The sequence below is a fragment of the Scardinius erythrophthalmus genome, assembly GCF_964197995.2.
Source record: "Scardinius erythrophthalmus genome assembly, chromosome: 9".
NCBI lineage: Eukaryota > Metazoa > Chordata > Actinopteri > Cypriniformes > Leuciscidae > Scardinius > Scardinius erythrophthalmus.
Window position 1 is genome coordinate 17911953 of NC_138229.1, and position 19672 is coordinate 17931624.

Consider the following 19672-nt stretch of genomic DNA (forward strand, 5'->3'; position numbering starts at 1 on the left):
TGACATTTAAACACAATTTCTTTATTTTAATTAAGATATAAAGATCAACAGACATCAAATAAACATTGTGAAAAACAGGCTTGAGTGCTCATCTCTAGAGTAAATACTGCCGCCTAGTGATACTTTTTTAGACTTGCAGAAATTGGAGACTCCATTTCAGATTATTACTCAACTAAATATACTTTGAGAAAAAGAAGAAAGCTATAGAAAGATAAATGATTACTTTCACAAGCATAACCTGAGGCTGAAATGCACTTTATGAAATGGTGTTGCTCTATATATGCAATCCCTATTTTTCCTGATTCCGGGAACCTGTAAGGAGAGAACATCTGTTAAGCCTAGTAGCATTTTTTCATATTATGTAAATATGTTACAATGTGCTACCTGGGAAGGAGCCTTGAATGCGTATAATGCTTTAATTTCCTGGTCAGGGTCTTTTTCCTCCGGCACCTTCATCCCTTTTGACACGGGCAGTATCCTGAGTTAGGCAAATGATAAGTTCAGTGTAAAGCAATTCCGTGTATATCTTTAATATAATGTGTTAAAATGGCACGTTGACAGCGTGATCAGAGGATAGAGTATACCTTGGGAAGTTGAGGAGGTGCCATTCCTAAAAGGCTGTTATATGCCGGGCGGGGTTTTTTCTTTTTGTTCTTGCTTTTGCTCTGCCTCTTGGTGCGATAAACCTTTAACTGAGATAACCAAATGGTGAGGTCAGTGTAAAGTCAATATGTTTTTAGAATATAAAATCATGAAACTGGTGAAGCTTGTGTTGATAATGCTTTATAACTCAACCTTTTTCTCCATTTACCTAGTCTTTATATTATTTCACTATTTATATTTTAGTGGCATGAGAGAGGAGAGTGAATACCTCCGAATTTTTATCGTCTTCTAAAAGCGTCCAAGCTCCTAGACGTGGCCCTTTTCCGTCCTCCTAGATCATTAAAAAGAATGAAAATATTATTTTTTTGGTGACCCTCTCTGCATTGTGGAGCATGTACAATATGGGGGCAGATATAGCTGCAGGTGAAATCTTTAAATGGTTATTTTGCAATGTACTACTGCCATTTTAGTAGTCATCTAAGAGAGAGCTTGATTATGGCTTGATTATCATCCAAACCCTGTAGGGTTATTTCATTGTGAAACAGCAGCAGTTGGAAAAATCATCTCACAAGTTGTGCAATAGCAAACGCTACTTTATTAGATGTGTACTTACACTTGATGTATCAACAACTTCCTTTGCTGAATCTTCCACAGTCTGTCGTCGTACTCTGTTCATCTTTAATTATAAAGAGTAATTATGAAAAAAAAAATCAAACATATTTTTTATTTGATGCACACACTCAGACAAATGATCCTTCAGTCTAAGCACTAATAGAGCTTCCAAAATATCTGCAGGATGGTTTTAGTGACACATGATCTTGGTGTCAGAGTTGTGCGAGGATCTATTCAAAACCATTCAAAACAGTCAGCATGGTTATTGTCTATCATACCTGTCAACATTGTTAAACTGCTTAATAATGGCAGTTTTTTAAGCATAATTGCTAATGAAATTAGGTTACACATAAGCCATTGATGCATTCTATCACTTTGCAAAAAAAAAACAAAAAAAACATGAATTATATTTAGAAAAAATCATGCCACAAGAAAAAATGCCCCTTAAAGGGATAGCTCGCACAATTTTAATTCTGCCATTATTAACTCGCTAAGTTGTTCAAAACCAGTATGAGTTTCTTTCTTCTGCTTAACACAAAGGAAGATATTTTGAAGAATGTCGGTTACCAGTTGATGGGACCCCATTGACTTCCATAGTATTTGTTTTCCATACTATGAAAGTCAATGTGGTCCATTCTTCAAAATATCTTCTTTTGTGTTCTGCAGAAGTAAGAAACTCATACAGCTTTGGAACAACTTGAGGGTGAGTAAATGATGACAGAATTTTGGGTAAAACTATCCCTTTTAAACTTTCTTTTAAGCAGTGATTGACCTCAGTAAAGTACTGCTAGCAAAGTTTATCCCTCACCTGAGGCTGATGAAGATCCGGCTCTTCAAATTTAGGAGGGACATGCATGCTGGCATCTATATCGACTTCCCCATGAAGACTGGAGATGAGCAGGCTGAGACACAACAGCCCTAGCTGCACACTACCCTTCATCCTGCTGATTTCTGCAGTCCAAGTGCACTTCATCTCTGCTTTATACTCACACAATCACTACCAGATGTCTGAAAAAGGGGCAGTAACATTTTCCCTGACGAAAATGTTTTGAAATACACTTGCAGGTTTGAACAACAAAACACCCTACCTAGGCATGTAATGATCTGCATTCTGCTGTCTAATACTGGCACACAAGATGATTTATTATGAGTGATTTGTGTGGCTGAGGGGCTATATCTCTTAAGGCTGTGTTTTGTCATCCAACTTTCGGTCTTGATATTGATTTATAACTTCATTACAGGAAAATAGATGACGGAATACAATTTGTTCCTGAAACGAAGGAAAACAATAAAGTAAAGTGATCTTGAAAAGAAGTAAGTCTCAGAATGGGTGGTGAGAAAGAGCAAGGAGGAGGAAAAACTCAGGGTACTTAGTCCTTTCTGTGCCATTGTTTTTAATCCAGCAGACTGGATCTACAGTACATGTGACCAAGCTTAAGTCTGAAAATGCTGGAATATTAACTTGCCTTACAGTCTGAATTTGCAGATCAGCGACATGGAGGGCGCGGGAAGAGGTTTTAGATTGGAGGTTGGGGGTTGGGGTCACCACTTTTGAATAAGAAACAATATCAAGACTATAAAACTCGTCAAAACTCTGCGAATCACAACAAGCTTATCAGTGAGAACACTCGTTCAAACAGCGCACACACTCAAATCTGACTGTCACTGCACATCACATTTTTGACTTTATTGATTCTGCTTTTATTCGTAATGCAATGGACCGGTCAACGGGACATAAATTAATCATTTAAAGCAGGGGTTCCCAACCCCCGGGCCGAGGGCCGGTACCGGTCCGTGGGACATTTGGTAGCCTACCGGGTCGCACAGAAAGAATAAATAACTTGGCGTATTTTCCGGACTATTGCTCCGGAGTATAAGTCGCACTCGCATCAGTCAAAAAATGCGCCATGAAGAAGAAAAAACATATAGCCTAAGTTGCACTGGACTATAAGTCGCATTTCTTTAGAAAGAAAACAGACTGCTCTCTGCTAATGTAATTCGTATGAAATGTGCATTTCTCTCTGGTGCGTTCACTACTGCGAAGATCGTGAGTCAGCATCGTCAACTTCATCTTTCCAGCCAACACTGACATAAAAAAAAAAACTGGTTTATTAGTAAACAATTAAAATGTCTCCTGCTATATTTTACATAGGCTATTCAAAATCATTAATTTTGCATTAAATTAGCTTTTTTAGAGCCTCTACACTGTAGGCAACGTGTTGGTTTTCATTTATACTTCTGCGTCGTTGTCCGCGTTGACGCGCGCAGAGGGAGCATGTGAAACCTGAGGGAGCGGTTCTAGCAGACCAATCACAGCGCTTGCGTCCACGTAGAGTTGACGCGTTGTTACATTTTTGAAGAGGTGCACGACAGGGTACGCGCGCTACACACAGGCGTAAGTTCGACGCAGTATAAATTGGGCTTTAGGCTATGAACGCATCAGCACCGAAAACATGGAGATTTTTTCTTTGGGGGCATTTTGTTTGTGTTCAGGCTTTCTCAGTTGTCTTTAAGCGCGATGTTGCGAGGACGCTGCTAATAAAGTTGCGAGTAGGCCTACACATTGGATTCACGTTTATTAAAATACCCCAGTTTTTATGCCGGTCGTATCATTTTATTTGTTGTATCTATCCGCCACACCTTGAAGGCCGGTCCGTGAAAATATTGTCTGATATTAAACCGCTAATAGAAATATAGAAATGAACACAAAAAAACCCTGCCTAGTGCTACTTACACAACACTGACAGTGGACTTGCGCTCAGGAGGAGCTCTGTTTTTTTTATTTATTTATTTATTTTTTTTTTTGAGCAGCTGCGGACAAATTCAAATTCAAATTCACAAATTCAATAAAAACATAATTTAACATATACCACTTTTTAAATAGCCCACTTAAAGTGTTTATTAGCCTACAAATAAATGACTAAATGCTAAAAATTAATAAATGTTAATGAACAAACAGGCCTATGCGTTGCCCAGCACCCCCCACTTCCCGCGCCCTGACATGGACTGTAGCAACAGCAAAACAGGACCATAGGCTATAGCCTACTTCTCTGCTGAAACCAGTCTAAGATGGTTTGTTGGTTTTAGCTGGTTTAAGCTGGTCTCCTCTGACCAAGTGACCAAAATTCATATAAAAGTATTGAAACAACATCCAACTGATGAATTACTGAAGACCAGAAAAGCTTAGGTAGATTTTAAACATTGAATAACTGGGATGTATATAGAAATGAACACAAAAAACCTGTCTAGTGCTAACCTTACACAGCACCCACAGTGGACTTGCGCTCAGGAGTAGGTCTGTTTTTTTTTTTTTTTTTTTTTGAGCAGCTGCGGATAAATTCTTTCGACGCATGCACACACAATATTACGTAACACTCTACGCGTATGTTTTAAAAACATAATTTAACATATAAATAACACTTTTTAAATACCCCACTTAAAGTGTTTATTACAAATGACTAAATGCTAAAAACTAATAAATGTTAATGAACAAACATATGCGTTGCATTTACAATTCTGTGAAAACCCTGACATGGACTGTATAGCAACAGCAAAACAGGACTGCTACTTCTCTGCTGAAACCAGTCTAAGATGGTTTGTTGGTTTTAGCTGGTTTAAGCTGGTCTCCTCTGACCAAGTGACCAAAACTCATATAAAAGTAGGCTATTACAACAACATCCAACTGATGAATTAACCAACTGATTAAGACCAGAAAATGAGCTTAGGTAGATTTTAGACTGGTTTAAACTGAATAACTGTGAAGATGTTCTTTAATTATTTTGATATGTGTTTGACTGGGTGGGTCTCTAAATTGGCAATGTTTGTTGTTTCTAACTTTTATATTACCAGGATAGCATCTGTTTGAGATAAAATCTCTTAAAAAAAAAAAAAAGTGGCAGCAAAGAGCACATACAAGGCAACATATGCAAACAGTCAAACAATTTAAATAATATAAATCATGCACTAATATAAATGAAAAATCTGTAAATCAAATCATGTAGGCTATAGGCCTACGCTACAAACAAAAAAAATAAAAACATCAATAAATCGTATCATATCATCATTATTGTTTATGGTAAAATTGTAGGTTATTTGGATTAATTCAAATCAGGCCTATTTTTAATTAATGTTACTAATTTTCTTAAAAAAAAAACTAGTTTAAAAAAAAAAACTATTTTTAAGAAATAGTTTTCTTAAAAAACTATTCTCAATATGGTATCAGCGGCTTCAACACGTCCAAAAAAAAAAAAAAAGGATTAGCAGCACTGTTGCAGCATCGCAGTCTCCTGGTTAACCGGAGGTTGGCAGATTTGAGGTCTCGTGGTCGTAAATGGCATGAGACCACAGCAGGTACACGCGCCCGCTACGCACGCGCTCTGTGTCTATGCCTTTTCACTTCAGACACTCTTGAATTTCTTTTTAAAAAACTTGTTCGAAGTTAACCTTTTGACATGTCTGAAAGACACTGAAAGCCGACCGTATTGATTTGAAGCGGTCTGCGGACATTTATAATGATTTGGTCACATGTTGACAGCTTGGCAGTCGCTGGTCGAAGAAGAAAGCTGACGTGAGAGACTGAGGTGAAGAGACGCGACGGTAAGTTTCGCATCTAAACTAGTTCTTCCCAATATAGCCTAACAATTACATGTATCCACTCTATGTTTTTAATTTTTTAAATTTTATTATAGGCAGATTTTATAAAATGTGCCTGCATGATTAGTCGTATTACAGCAAATAAAGCCTGTAATAACTTTAAGCTGTCTCATGTAGGAATAGACCTGCATCTTGTTGAAAAGTGGTTTGCTATCCAAACTCAGCAGGAACAGCTTGTTGTGATCATACTGTAGTCTGTTTCTTTCTGAGAGCTCGACGTCGACTTAAGCAGTCTCAAAGTCTGGTTTAAAGTGACAGTTTACTCAGAAATTAAAATTCTGTCATCATACTCACCCTCATGTTGTTCAGCACGTTTTATTTTCTTCTTCTGTGGAGCACAAAAGGAGATGATAAGCAGAATGACAGGTTCAGTTACGATTCACTTTCATGGTGACTGAGGCTGAGGGTAAATGATGACAAACTGTCCCTTTAATGCATTGCCACTTTCTGACGGATGAATTGTAGTTAAACTGTAGCTCATGGGCAAAAGCTTTGTGTTTGCTTTGACTGTTGGCTCAGCAGATGGTTTCGAGGTTGCTGTGAAAGATCTGTTAGTTTTACAGTGCGCCTTCCAAAAGGGGTTGTTTTTGTTTTTTAAATTGTTGTGTTGGAGACACCTCTGTTATTTTAGTATTATTTATGCACGATTATCATATTTATTTATATTTTGAATAAGCATTTATTTCTGTATTTTCAGTTTTCATTATTTGAAACTTTTTTATTATTTTTATTTAAATATTTCTATTTAGGTTTCATTTTAGTACTTGAACTTACACATCTTTTATTTAAGTTCAAGGCAACTTTTCTCATTTTTAAGTTCTGGTTTTGCATTCAATATTTATATTTATTTCAGCTTTATTTCAATTAGCAAAAACAAATTTTAATAGTTTTAGTTAACAACAGTAACAACACTGGGAAACACTAGCTTCCTAAAAATAGCTTCCATTTAGATTTTCTTAAACACAGGCATGTGTTACTTACAATTGAAAAGTTATTTTCTTTTTTATGAAATGCCAGAATTATAACAGTGGTGTCAGATATAATATAAGAACACATCCACAGCAGTGGATAAAAATGGCATTGTTGGGCTCTGGAATCTCAGGGCCCTCACAAAGTGTGTGCCTTATTTCAGCTGCAGGCTGATTTAACAACCTTATGCAAGAGCTTTTACTTTGGACTTTTACAATAGACTGTATTATGTTGATTTCATAATGAAACAATTTTAGAATTAAAATTGTTTTGTCTTCAGATTTACTTCCCAACTGCAATTAGCTGCCACTATGAAGCATTTACCAATCCATGTCAAAGTATGAAATAAAAAATGTCATACATAAAACAATATCCGACATCTGTAAGTTCAAACACATTATAAAGCCAGTGACGCAGCTGCTTTTTTATTATTATTTTTTATTATTATTAATTAAATGACTATTTTTTTGCTTCCATTACTGTCCTCAGCTAACAGTCGGGACGGGGCAGGTATCTTATTAGCTCTGTAGAGGTGAAGGATGGGGCGTAAACTGGATCTCTCTGGTCTGACGGATGTGGAGGCTGAGCATGTGATGCAGGTGGTGCAACGGGACATGCAGCTGCGCAAGACGGAGGAGACGCGGCTCATGTGAGTCTCATGCACCCTTCTGCTCAGAACTACTTTGGTTACATAATAATGTGTGTATAATATGTATATAAAATAATAGTACACTACTTTTCAAAAAAAACATTTTTAAGAAATTAACACTTTAATTCAGCAAGGATGCATTAAATCCATCAAAAGTGTCAGTAAAGAGTTTTAGATTGTTACAAAAAATATTTATAATAATGTGCTTTCAGCATAAATATTTTCAACATTTATAATCAGCATATTAGAATGATTTCTAAAGGATCATGTTACACTGAAGACTGGAGTTATGGCTGCTGAAAATTCAGCTTTGCCATCACAGGAATAAATTAGAAAACCATTTTAAAATTGTAATAATATTTCACAGTATTACCGTTCTGACTGTATTTTTGATCCAACAAATGCAGCCTTGGTGAGCATAAGAGACTTCTTTCAGAAAAAGAAAAACATTTCAAAATCTATTTTAAACAATCTATTTTAGCATCGTCTCCCTCATTATGTCACCCAAATGGCATTCCAGTCATCGATAGAGAGCATGAGGAAGTTCCCATCATTCTTTGTCACACTTTAAAACAAAATGACAGGAAAGGCCCTCCCTTCCCACTTTATCCGTGACTCACTTCCCTGAGCCCACCATGAATATGGTTTCAGCCTTAAGGGAATCTGATTCTGACCTTTAGATACAGATACAGTATAGAGGTTTTATCAATCAGGAGAGACAGATTCATGTTGTGTCTTGGTCGTATGAGACCAATATTTCTACCTTCACAGGTATTTTCAGACCCTTGCTGCGTCCAAAATCGCATACTGTTATAGTTGGTACATTTGTTTTAAAACTTGCTTTGTGACCATTAAAAAGTATGTTCTATATAGTCTGAATGAAGTATGAATGAAATGCAGACATCCACCATGTTGCCACTGTCATTTGACCTACGGGGTTAGTTGCTATTTTCACTGCTATTGCTAGGCATGCCTACTTTTTTTCAAAGTATAAGTTTATATGCAAATAATTTTAGCTATACGTTTAGTATAGTGTCCCAAACAATGGAACATAACCCATTATCTTTATTTAGTGTGTTTAATGTATTTAGCCTGTAATCTCTGTTTGACCTTCTCTCTTCCCCTCTTTCCTCCATTGTTTTGTCTTTCTTTCAAAAAAGTATGGCACATTGGCACAGAGAAGCACATTCCTCATCACTGTACTTTGGGGTGCTAAAAACACTTTGGTTAATGACTTTGTTTGGTACCAGGATTTTATCTGACTTGCAGACACGCACTCTGGCTAATCTCACACTCTGTTGTTGGAAATGCTTGTTTGCTGGAAAAGGAAGGAATAATTAAAAAAATAAAATAAATAATTCCTCAGTGTAATTGATTTCAGGCTTTTAGGCAGTTTAGATAAGAAAAGCAGAAACACACTGGCATTGTGTATGGCAGTTATGTAGTCACAAATAAAGACTCCTCAAATTCTGATCACAAGTGCACATAGGAGACACATTTGAGATGCGTGTTATTAATGGCCAGTGTGAAGATCTGTCTTGGCTGTCCACTTGTATTTGGATCGCTTGAGATGGATGTTAATATCAGGTGTACACAGATCCTCTAAATTATAATGTTATAATGTTTAGTACAGTATGCATTAGTTCTTTCAGAGCTCCAGGAAACAGTAATTTATTTATCCAATTAAGAGGATTGGGTTTGGTTAGCCTACAGCAGGGGTCGGCAAGTAAGTTTGGTATCGGGCCAAAAAAAAATCTTAGAACGTAACGTAGTCAAAGGCCAGAACGTAGTCTAAGGATAACTTAAAAAGTTAATTGATGAAAAATGCAACTAGAATTACAGTGTCTTTTGTAACTGGTAGTGAGCTGTTACTCTGTGTTAAATCTTGTAGTTGTACAGTCATTAACAAAAAGCTACATTTGTGTGCCGGTGTCCGGGTTTTACACTGGATAAATTAATAAAGCAGTTGTGACTAGGGATGAGTCACGAATTTCGAAAATTCGATTAGTTGATTTAATTGTAGAATATCGAATAGGCTGTGCGATTATTGTCTAAAAAAAACCCCATGTTTTCGCTGCTGATGAGGTGGCGACATGTTAATGTATCAGTGTCAGATGCAATAGTGAACACGCCTATAGAGAGAAATTTATTAAAAAAATATATTTATTTACTAAGACCCACAAAACCTTAAACCATCTCATTTAATGCAGACAGCATCTTTTTCTTTTCCCAAGTGTGTTCTGCTTGCATGCATCTAGCTTTTCAATATCTTCTCTGACACCTGGTGAGCATCTCTGAATTTCAAACAGGACTGAGTGAGTTATCAGGGAATGGAAGAGCACAAAAACAAGATTATTAGAAAATACCCTCTGTGTAGGAGGAGGAAAATTCACAAAGAGAGACTTGCTGAGCAACATGATTTGAAATGTAGTTAAAAAAACCTGAAAACCAATTAAATGCATTGACGAGGCATCATATATCTTTTCTTAAAATATTAAACATAACCCTTGATAAGAACAATTGTTAATTTTTAGTTTGTGTTTAATAGTGATAAAGACTAAGAGAATGTAATGAGGATGGAAATGAATAAGCTGAGAATGTGTGTATCATGTGCTGTATTGTCTCTTCATAATTTCTATTTTATATAAATTTTATATCTATTTTTCACACTTTCCAAAAGCCCCTTGGTACCGTCTTAAATGGGTTCTGGGGTATGTGAAGTCCTGGTTGGGAACCACAGATCTAAATCAGCTTTTGTAAACCATCTAGAGAGACCCTAGAGTCCTCCATCTATCCATGCACTCATCCGTGACTTTCCAGTTCATTAAATCAAACATTTCAAACAGATGGCAGATTCTGATATTTTTGTGATTACATGTGATGGAACTGCTCACAGAACATACTGTTTCTGCACAGGCAGTTTGGCTTGTAGGACACTGGGTCATTTTGATCTTCAAACAATTATGACAAGACATTTTATTTTATTACATGCTAATCCATTTATTATGTAATGCATAAAACTATGGCAGGACTATTTGTCTGGCTTATGTTTTTGGCCATTCTTTACTGGCATCCAAATCTGATGTGATTCCTGAGAGTTTATTTAAATTGGAGAACTAGTTTTGTCTCAGTTCTGTCTATGCTAAATCTCCATAAAAAGGACTAGCCACAACTGCATTTGACAGATTTGAAGCCCTGTCATATGAGATTAGTACAGGTTTTCTTGTATTGCTATGAAGTGAGCTATTCCCAGCATACCACATCTTGTTTTATCAACCGCTGTGTGTTATTGTGTTACAATACCACTGCTGATCTGTGTTAACTAGATGTTCCAGGAATAGGGCATGCAATTGCTACATTGCTGGAATCTTTGCGCTTCATAACACAGCAGTAGATTTGGCTCATTGAGATTGATCGACTTAATTACTGTTCAAATAAATATACTCTAAAGTAAAGTTCATTTTATTTTTGTAAATGGTTGTAAAATTTAATCTGAACAGTAATCTCAGCATAGCTTTTGAATTTTTTTTTTATATTTTAATGTTGAAAAAAGAATACCATTAAAACATTTAGAAATGTCCTGTCTAAATAAATTCACACTTAAAACTAAAATCAGTCCATTTTAATGATACAAGTGAATTTAGACATCACAACAATATAATATAAGCATATATATTACAGTATGCAAAAATGTATATATTGTGTGTGTGTGTATATATATATATATATATATATATACAGTGGGGAGAACAAGTATTTCATACACTGCCGATTTTGCAGGTTTTCCTACTTACAAGGCATGTAGAGGTCTGTAATTTTTATCCTAGATACACTTCAACTGTGAGAGACGGAATCTAAAACAAAAATCCAGAAAATCACATTGTATGATTTTTAAATAATTAATTTGCATTTTATTGAATGACGTATTTGATCACCTACCAACCAGTTAGAATTCCGGCTCTCACAGACCTGTTAGTTTTTCTTCCTGTTCTCCACTCATTACCTGTATTAACTGCACCTGTTTGAACTCTTTACCTGTATAAAAGACACCTATCCACACACTCAATCAAACAGACTCCAACCTCTCCACAATGGCCAAGACCAGAGAGCTGTGTAAGGACATCAGGGATAAAATTGTAGACCTGCACAAGGCAGGGATGGGCTACAGGACAATAGGCAAGCAGCTTGGTGAGAAGCTGTTGGTGCAATTATTAGAAAATGGAAGAAGTTCAAGATGACGGTCAATCTCCCTCGGTCTGGGGCACCATGCAATATCTCACCTCGTGGGGCATCAATGATCATGAGGAAGGTGAGGGATGGTCAGGCCCGTCTGAAGTTTGCCAATGACCATCTGGATGATCCAGAGGAGGATTGGGAGAAGGTCATGTGGTCTGATGAGACAAAAATGGAGCTTTTTGGTCTAAACTCCATTTGCCGTGTTTGGAGGAAGAAGAAGGATGAGTACAACCCCAAGAACACCATCCCAACCGTGAAGCATGGAGGTGGAAACAGCATTCTTTGGGGATGCTTTTCTGCAAAGGGGACAGGACGACTGCACCGTATTGAGGGGAGGATGGATAGGGCCATGTATCGCGAGATCTTGGCCAACAGCCTCCTTCCCTCAATAAGAGCACTGAAGATGGGTCGTGGCTGGGTCTTCCAGCATGACAACGACCCGAAACACACAGCCAGGGCAACTAAGGAGTGGCTTTGGAGGGAGCTGAAAGTCTGTATTGCCCAGTGACAGCCCCGAAACCTGAAGGTTCTGGAGAAGGTCTGTATGGAGGAGTGGGCCAAAATCCCTGCTGCAGTGTGTGCAAACCTGGTCAAGAACTACAGGAAACGTATGATCTCTGTAATTGCAAACAAAGGTTTCTGTACCAAATATTAAGTTCTGCTTTTCTGATGTATCAAATACTTATGTCATGCAATAAAATGCAAATTTATTACTTACTTGTTTTAGATTCCGTCACTCACAGTTGAAGAGTACCTATGATAAAAATTACAGACTTCTACATGCTTTGTAAGTGGGAAAACCTGCAAAATCGGCAGTCTATCAAATACTTGTTCTCCCCACTGTGTATATATATATATATATATATATATATATATATATATATACACAGGTTGTATATATATGTATATACATATATATACAACCTGTCATTAATAATAGATGCTGCTCTGACAGATGACTTAGTATAACATATTGGAATCAGTTTCCCCCTGCCTGTTCATCACACCTGCGCCCAGGCTGGCTATCTGGCATTGGTGACTTAGTAGAAATTCTCTTGGAACTGCACCTACTGGCACAGGACACCTCTGTTGTTCTTTGCCAACGGTTTGCTTTGTAAACAACAGACCATGTTTCTGAGAACTCGGTGGAAATGGCCTGCCGAGTATCCAATTATAAGTTCAGTGGATAGACCCCTGATGGGGTATCATCATAGTACATGATTGTAGGAACATGAAATAGATCCTGCTCCATCTATAAGAATTTTTCAGCTATTTATCTTTTGTGCTTTTCTTCTGTTACTTTAAATTCATCTTGCCACTGATTGAGTCAAGACAAACTGGTGGAAGACTGTTTGTAATCTCTAGTCTGTATCTGTGGGGTCTGAATGTCACATTTAGAGATTAATCTACAAACTACATGCATCTTGGATTAAGTGCAAGAGTTGTTTTTTTACAAGCATATGCATGCACAAAATGTTCTCCTCTCAAAGGGAGGTTTTGGCACAAATATGTCTCCAAACTATTGCTATGTGCACACTCAAAAATGCATTGTCATAAATGTATGCCAAGCCCACAGTCTCAAGACTAGTATCCCTGTGAAGTATTACACTTGCTTGTGAATCATACAGTCTTTTGTTTTTTTTTTCTTTTCCATTTTGTTTTATTTCCTGCCTGTCTGTTTTTAATCTGCTGAGATTTTCCTCAGTTCCCCTCTCTTAGTGTTCACTGGAGCCGATCTGTTCATGCATTGGCATTGTTTGGAGAGACAAGTAAATGCCACACCTCAAGCAGAGGTTTTCAATACAATGCATCCTTTCTAATTTTTCATCCCTCTGCTCCTCCTGTCAGCTCCTCTCTCTGTGAGTCATAGGTTTGCTTTTAGAATTATATGTATCATCATGACACATTATTTAAAATGATTTAAATTTCATTATTTAATTTTTGTTTAATATTACATATCCAGTATTTTTTAAACCATTCCCTTTTGTTCACATCTGTATTAACTATACAGATTAATAAGGTCAATAAAAATGAACAATATTCATAAAAGTTGACAATAAATAATCTCATTATTGCAGTATATTTTGTATTACTTTTTTCTGTATTCACACTTGTGAACCGCAGGAAATGCCATGATAATTTTCATATCAGCCATACAGTCATGATGATATTCAGGCCAGTGTGATATTGCTGTTAGAAAACACTTTGATGAACTTCGTTAATAGTAATACTAAGTAACTTAGAAATTTAGACACAGTATTGCCAGTTGTAATTTTGCAGTACCTCTCCAACCGAACTCAAAGCAGAATTAACTGTTGCAAATCTTTGAGCAGCACTGAATGAATGAATGATGAGTGAATGATTCAATGACTCATTCATAAAGCAGTTGCTGAATTAATCGATGTAAGCTCCAGAGTCACTTAAAAATCCACACCAGTAATATACAGACAGACTTCATATGTATGTGTGTGTGTATGTTTATATATATAAGCTGAATATACTGTAATGTATGTATAATACTGTATGATGAATACATATGATGGTACATGATGAACATCTGTTTAATTGAGCATCATAAATCTAATGGACCTAATCCAAACAAAGTGTGTATGTGCTGGTTGGCAGCAAATAGTGCTCTACTACATAGTATTGGGTCTCTTGTCTCTTTGCTAAATGTCAGAGCAATTTTGCAGAATTGCTCTCATCTCTGGAGGCTGCAGTACGGCTGGAAATCCTGACAGATTTAAGACGTTGAAGGGCAAATGTAGTGCATCTGTCAACACGCAGATGTCATGTGAACATGATCCACTTATGGAGCACTACAGCCCGCTTTACATAGAGATTAATTATGAATGTTTTTTAATGTGTCCTGCTTAAACTCAGACAAATATACATCAGCTATATACGCATGCTTTATATCACATGTTTTTCTTTTTTATACTCTCTCTCTCTCTCTCTCTCTCTCTCTCTCTCTCTCTCTCTCTCTCTCTCTCTCTCTCTCGCTCGCTCGCTCGCTCTCTCTCTCTCTCTCTCTGTCTGTCCAGTGGAATGAAGAAGGTGCTGGTTGAGGAGGGCAGTCGGTCTGTTCTGCTGTCACGGCAGCACCGGTTTAATGAGCGCTGCTGTATCCGCTGCTGTTCTCCCTTCACCTTCCTGCTCAACCCCAAGCGTTCCTGCCTGGACTGTTGCTACAACGTCTGCAAGGGATGCTGCACCTACAGTAAGAAGGACAAAGGCTGGCTGTGCTCCGCCTGCCAGAAGACCAGGTCAGTATTGTCGTGCTAACAAGAGCTGTTGTGGTTTAGAGATAGAGTGAGAGCAAGCTCTGTCAGGGGGCTTAAGTGGGAAACACCTGCAGGTTAAAGGCTCATGATGCTTCTGTTAGTGGTTGGTTTTAGGGGTTAAAACTAGGGGTGAATGTTACAGTGAAACGTATTGGTTATTGGTTGATATTAGAGATTGTTTTATTTCTAGTCAGTATTGGATGTTTAATTGTGCATGCTCATTTCTACAGCATTTTTACATTTTACATTTATATTACCTTTGCCATCATCTAATGCTCACTTTAAGCAAATATTTAAAAACACTAACAATTTAATAACACAGCTAAATATAATCTTTATATTTTAAAAATCTTTATATATTTATCTTAATCTTTATAATGCTGTGATGCCTAAATTCACTTGTAACATTTAGATTAAGTACACTTCAAGTTTAATTTCAGTAAAATTTTATTTTTAATATTTAGACAAAATAATATAGCACATCAGCCAGATTGATGTTTTTGTATTCCTTATAAACACTGAAGACTGAAATCAGTTTTCCTTATACAATATATGTTTTTGTTTACACATTTAAAATATACTAATTTGCATGATGTAGTAAAGTGCACAGTTATTCTAAATCAATCTAAACTAAATCTATTGCAATTGAAAAGAGCTCAATTATTTTCCACTGAAACAACAAAAACAACATCCTGAAGAGTTCAGGACTAGTTCTGTGAATGGATAGTTTTAATGTGAAAATGTGCATACTTTTCTGCTGTGACTCTCGTATATTTCAAATCATATTGAGCATCTGTTCGGGCGTGTTTATACTCATGGTTTAATGAAAGACAGTGCCATAACTGTTTATAACAGGGCACTTCCATTAAGGGGTTCAGTATTTTGATACTACACACATCCACTCTAGATTTATTTCCTCCGTTGTCATGTAATAAAACTGATGCTTATTCCAGTTTTCATTTCAAATATCAGTGTATTAGAACATTTCTGAATGGAAGCAGACAATTTCGATTTTTGCTATGTTTATAGACAGACAGGTATATACAGTATGCAGTAACCTATGTACAGTATATTTTGCTTATTTTGTCTAGTCAATTGCATAAATGCATGAACCAGTAATTTCCATTAACAGAATAAAATGCCTTTTTTTTTTTGTGGGAAAAATAGAATTTGTCCTCAAGGGATATCTGGAGTCTGTACATAATGGGTGAAAAGACGCAGAATGCTATTTTAAGCATGAAAACAACACCGTGTTGTCTTTACTAACCTCTCATATTTCTCTGCATATTTAAAAAAAAAAAACAGATGATAACAACATGGTTGTCAATGATGCCAACATAATTGTTGATTGATACACAATTTTGGCTTGGTCCCTGGACCACAAGAATAAAGATTCTTCTTATTTTTTTAATTTCCTGCTTTTAGTGTATAATTTATTTATTTATTTTTAAATAAATAAATAATATTTTAAACTCTGAAGCAATCTTTTTTTCTTGTCTTTTTAACAACATTTCTTACTGTGTATACCAACTAAACAATAATCTTATATGTCCCCAGCAGGCAATTCCTCTAAAAATACTCATTTTAATTTAGATTATTGTTGGACTTCTGCTATCAGTGGCATGGCAACATTGAGCTATTTGTCTTTCGGGCAGTCTGTACTTTGTATACTAGTATAATCACTGTCTTAACATCAAACAAGGTCTTTGATATTGAGCATGCTCAAAAGTGCATGTTTACTCTGACCTTTCTGTCTATGTATTATTTGTATGCGCTTGTTGATTATAGGACCTTGTGTCTGTGAATATAGGACAAATGTCATACTCTGCATAATCACAACATACTGTACTTGTATTGTCAAAGGTTTTAATCAGTGTAAAGTAAACCAAATCTCAAGAATGCCCTTAAATAAGCACGATAATGTGGCCTTCTTTGTGTATTTTCAGGCTACTGAAGACCCAGTCGCTGGAATGGTTCTACAATAATGTGAGAAGGCGTTTTAAAAGGTTTGGCAGTGCTAAAGTGTTAAAGAACCTCTACAGGAGGCATGCGGCCGAGCATGGAGTGCTAGCAGACCCTACAGGTACTCGCCATCTGGACTTTTGTGTGACCTTCCTTTAAAATAAAGGATGTTTTCACACTATGACATTTTATAATGTATTTTGGTATATATTTGCTATGTTTTGGAGTTAAAAGAGCTGTTTACATGTTGCATATTTGTAAGAGTTTCTTCATTTCAAATACCTTCTGCATCTGGAGGATATATCAGTTTTGGATTGTCCTTCAAGCTCTAGCACTGTCTTTTACACTGTTCATGTTTGCATCTATTAGCACTAATTCATAAGGGTTAAGGATCGAGCAGGCAGGGATACTATAATCTGATTTACCTCCTCTGTCTCTGATTTAGCAGCAGTAGGATTAAAAAAAAAATGTTTATGGAGGAAAGGTCACTGTACAGTTTGATATGACATTTAAATCGTGAATAAAAATTGCATATGCATATTTACATTACTTAGTACTTACTTAATCAGATAAATCATTTAATCACTTTCCTAAATTAAAATATGTAGTGGAGCACAAAAATTAATCCGAAATTAAACATTAATTTTATTGAAAAATCAATGCTACAGACGTGACTATTATTTTAATAATAGTAAAACACACTGTAAAAATAGTAGGCCCAACCATCCTTCTAAACCTGCACAATATATAGTTATCTACAATATACAGTTGTCATTTTTAAAGTGGTAGAAAAAATATTCTACTGGAAAATGTACTGTGAAAGTACAGCAACTAATAGCCAGAAATATACTACAGTACACCTTTGTTTGGAAGTATAAAAAAAATCTCAAAGGTTATTTTCCTCTTCCACACCAGCTCGAAGGCTCATTTGCTTGTATTTGTGGGCACAAAGAGTTATGATCTGTGCTCAGCCTCCGTTTCAGTTTTGCTGTGGTCTGTGAACAAAAAATGTCTTCTCCATTAAGAGAAAGGCAGTTAAACGCAAGGCCAATGGCACATTAACAATGGATGACCATGACTGTGGTTGTTTGTCACCTCAGCAGACCCCTGTAACCTCTGAGGAAGAATAACTCTCTGTGGAAGAGAGAAAAAAGCATTGCAGTGACAGTGAAAAATAAAGAGCTTCAGCCACAAAACTCTCTGCACTATGTGGTCAGGCCTTGAAAATTTGATGCAGAGAAAAGCTAGAAAGATAATCTGTTTGAGTTTAATGTCGGACAAGTGCTAAGAATGGAGCAATAAGCTTATAGCATTATAGGATAGGTTTTTAAGCTGCAACATCAGTCTTCAGCTTTATCTCATAGAAAAAGCTAGATTTATAACATTACTTTGATTTGCTCTCTGCAGTAGAGAGTAGGCGTAAACATTGGCTCATTGTAAAGGGGTAGCAGGTGACTTCAGAGGCAGTTTGACCTTCACCGGATCAAGGGAAACACTTTAAGGGCTCTATGTGGAGTTGAGGCCATATTGATATGTCAGTAGTTACCCATCAAATGATTTGTCATCCAAATGCACTCTGAGACTGAGACAGTGATTAAATCATGTGTCGCAGCTGGAAGTGCTGTTGAATCTCTTGTCAACAACAAGAACAACAACAATAGAAATGTGTGATGCAAATAGTTATACCATTTATTAAAAAATATGTTTTTTCACATTGAGCCAATCTCTATATTCCACTTTTGTCCTAGCTTATCAATATTGAGAATATTATTTTACTTATGGAAAAAAAGTATATTAGGAAAAACTAGAAACCGACAGATTTTATTTTGTGGATGTTCTATTTCATTAAAGATTGATGCCTTCAGAAATTGAGGCTTCAGGCTTTAAGTGTTTCCTCATGGAATGCAACATATATTTTCTAAATTTATACATCCTCTCCAACTGAAAATTGATCAATTCTAAAGAGTTATTAAAGTTGTTTGATGAAATGAGCTTTATTTTTTGTTTTGCACCAACAGAGGGGAGCACTTGTGAGGAGAGCATCTGCAATGAAAGCAGCATGTATGAGAGTGACTCCACATTCTACAGACAAAGTGAAGGTTTGTGATCAAATATTTCCTATTTAGATATGAATGGTTTGTCATATCAATAGTTTTGTTTTTATTAGTTTCATTCAGTGAATATTTGAAAACACTTAACTGCAACTATATGGCAGCAATTTTCTTTCTATAAAGGCTTTAATTATTATATCTCTCTCCAGAGCACAGCATGGAGGAGACTATTAGCGTGGCAATGCGTGTGGCAGAAGAGGCCATAGATGAAGCCATTGCTAAGGCTGAGAGCCAGACCAACAGTCAAGTAAGACTTTCCCTATATAAGATAATTTATTCATTCTTTCATTCATTCATTCTTGATAAATTGGCAACTGTTTGACATTTTTTTTTGTAGGAGAAGCAGAACGAAGCTCATTATCTGCGAGAGAACAGAACAGAGCTGATAGAGGAATTGGCCAAAACAATAGTACAGAAAGTGAGTAACAGATGTCAGCAATGACCTTTCATGAGGGTAGAGTTGTCCATTGTCCACAATTTAGTGTGCAGTGATTAATTAACGAAATTAATACTTCAGCAAGGACGAATCAAATTGATCAAAAGTGACAGTTATAATGTTAGGATTTCTATTTCAAATAAATGCAGTTCTGTCC

General features: G+C 36.4%; 2 protein-coding genes across 2 annotated transcripts in view; one reads left to right on the forward strand and one right to left on the reverse strand.

The window, feature by feature from the left end:
• Positions 1 to 6307, reverse strand: LOC308695327 (uncharacterized protein). The gene is made up of 7 exons (XM_081373446.1): positions 6163 to 6307; positions 2024 to 2223; positions 1217 to 1279; positions 872 to 934; positions 585 to 692; positions 385 to 478; positions 1 to 312 (listed from the first exon to the last, which is right to left on the reverse strand). The coding sequence occupies exons 2-6, from the start codon at positions 2186 to 2188 to the stop codon at positions 428 to 430; spliced, it is 450 nt and encodes a 149-aa protein (XP_081229572.1). The 5' UTR covers positions 2189 to 2223; positions 6163 to 6307; the 3' UTR covers positions 1 to 312; positions 385 to 427.
• Positions 5504 to 19672, forward strand: part of myripa (myosin VIIA and Rab interacting protein a) — a 25785-nt gene continuing 11616 nt past the window's right edge. Inside the window, exons 1-7 of the mRNA XM_081373445.1 lie at positions 5504 to 5811; positions 7327 to 7486; positions 14767 to 14988; positions 16953 to 17089; positions 18987 to 19067; positions 19229 to 19326; positions 19417 to 19497. Coding sequence (XP_081229571.1) covers positions 7377 to 7486; positions 14767 to 14988; positions 16953 to 17089; positions 18987 to 19067; positions 19229 to 19326; positions 19417 to 19497 — 729 coding nt within the window. The 5' untranslated portion in view covers positions 5504 to 5811; positions 7327 to 7376. The remainder of the gene's footprint in view (positions 5812 to 7326; positions 7487 to 14766; positions 14989 to 16952; positions 17090 to 18986; positions 19068 to 19228; positions 19327 to 19416; positions 19498 to 19672) is intronic.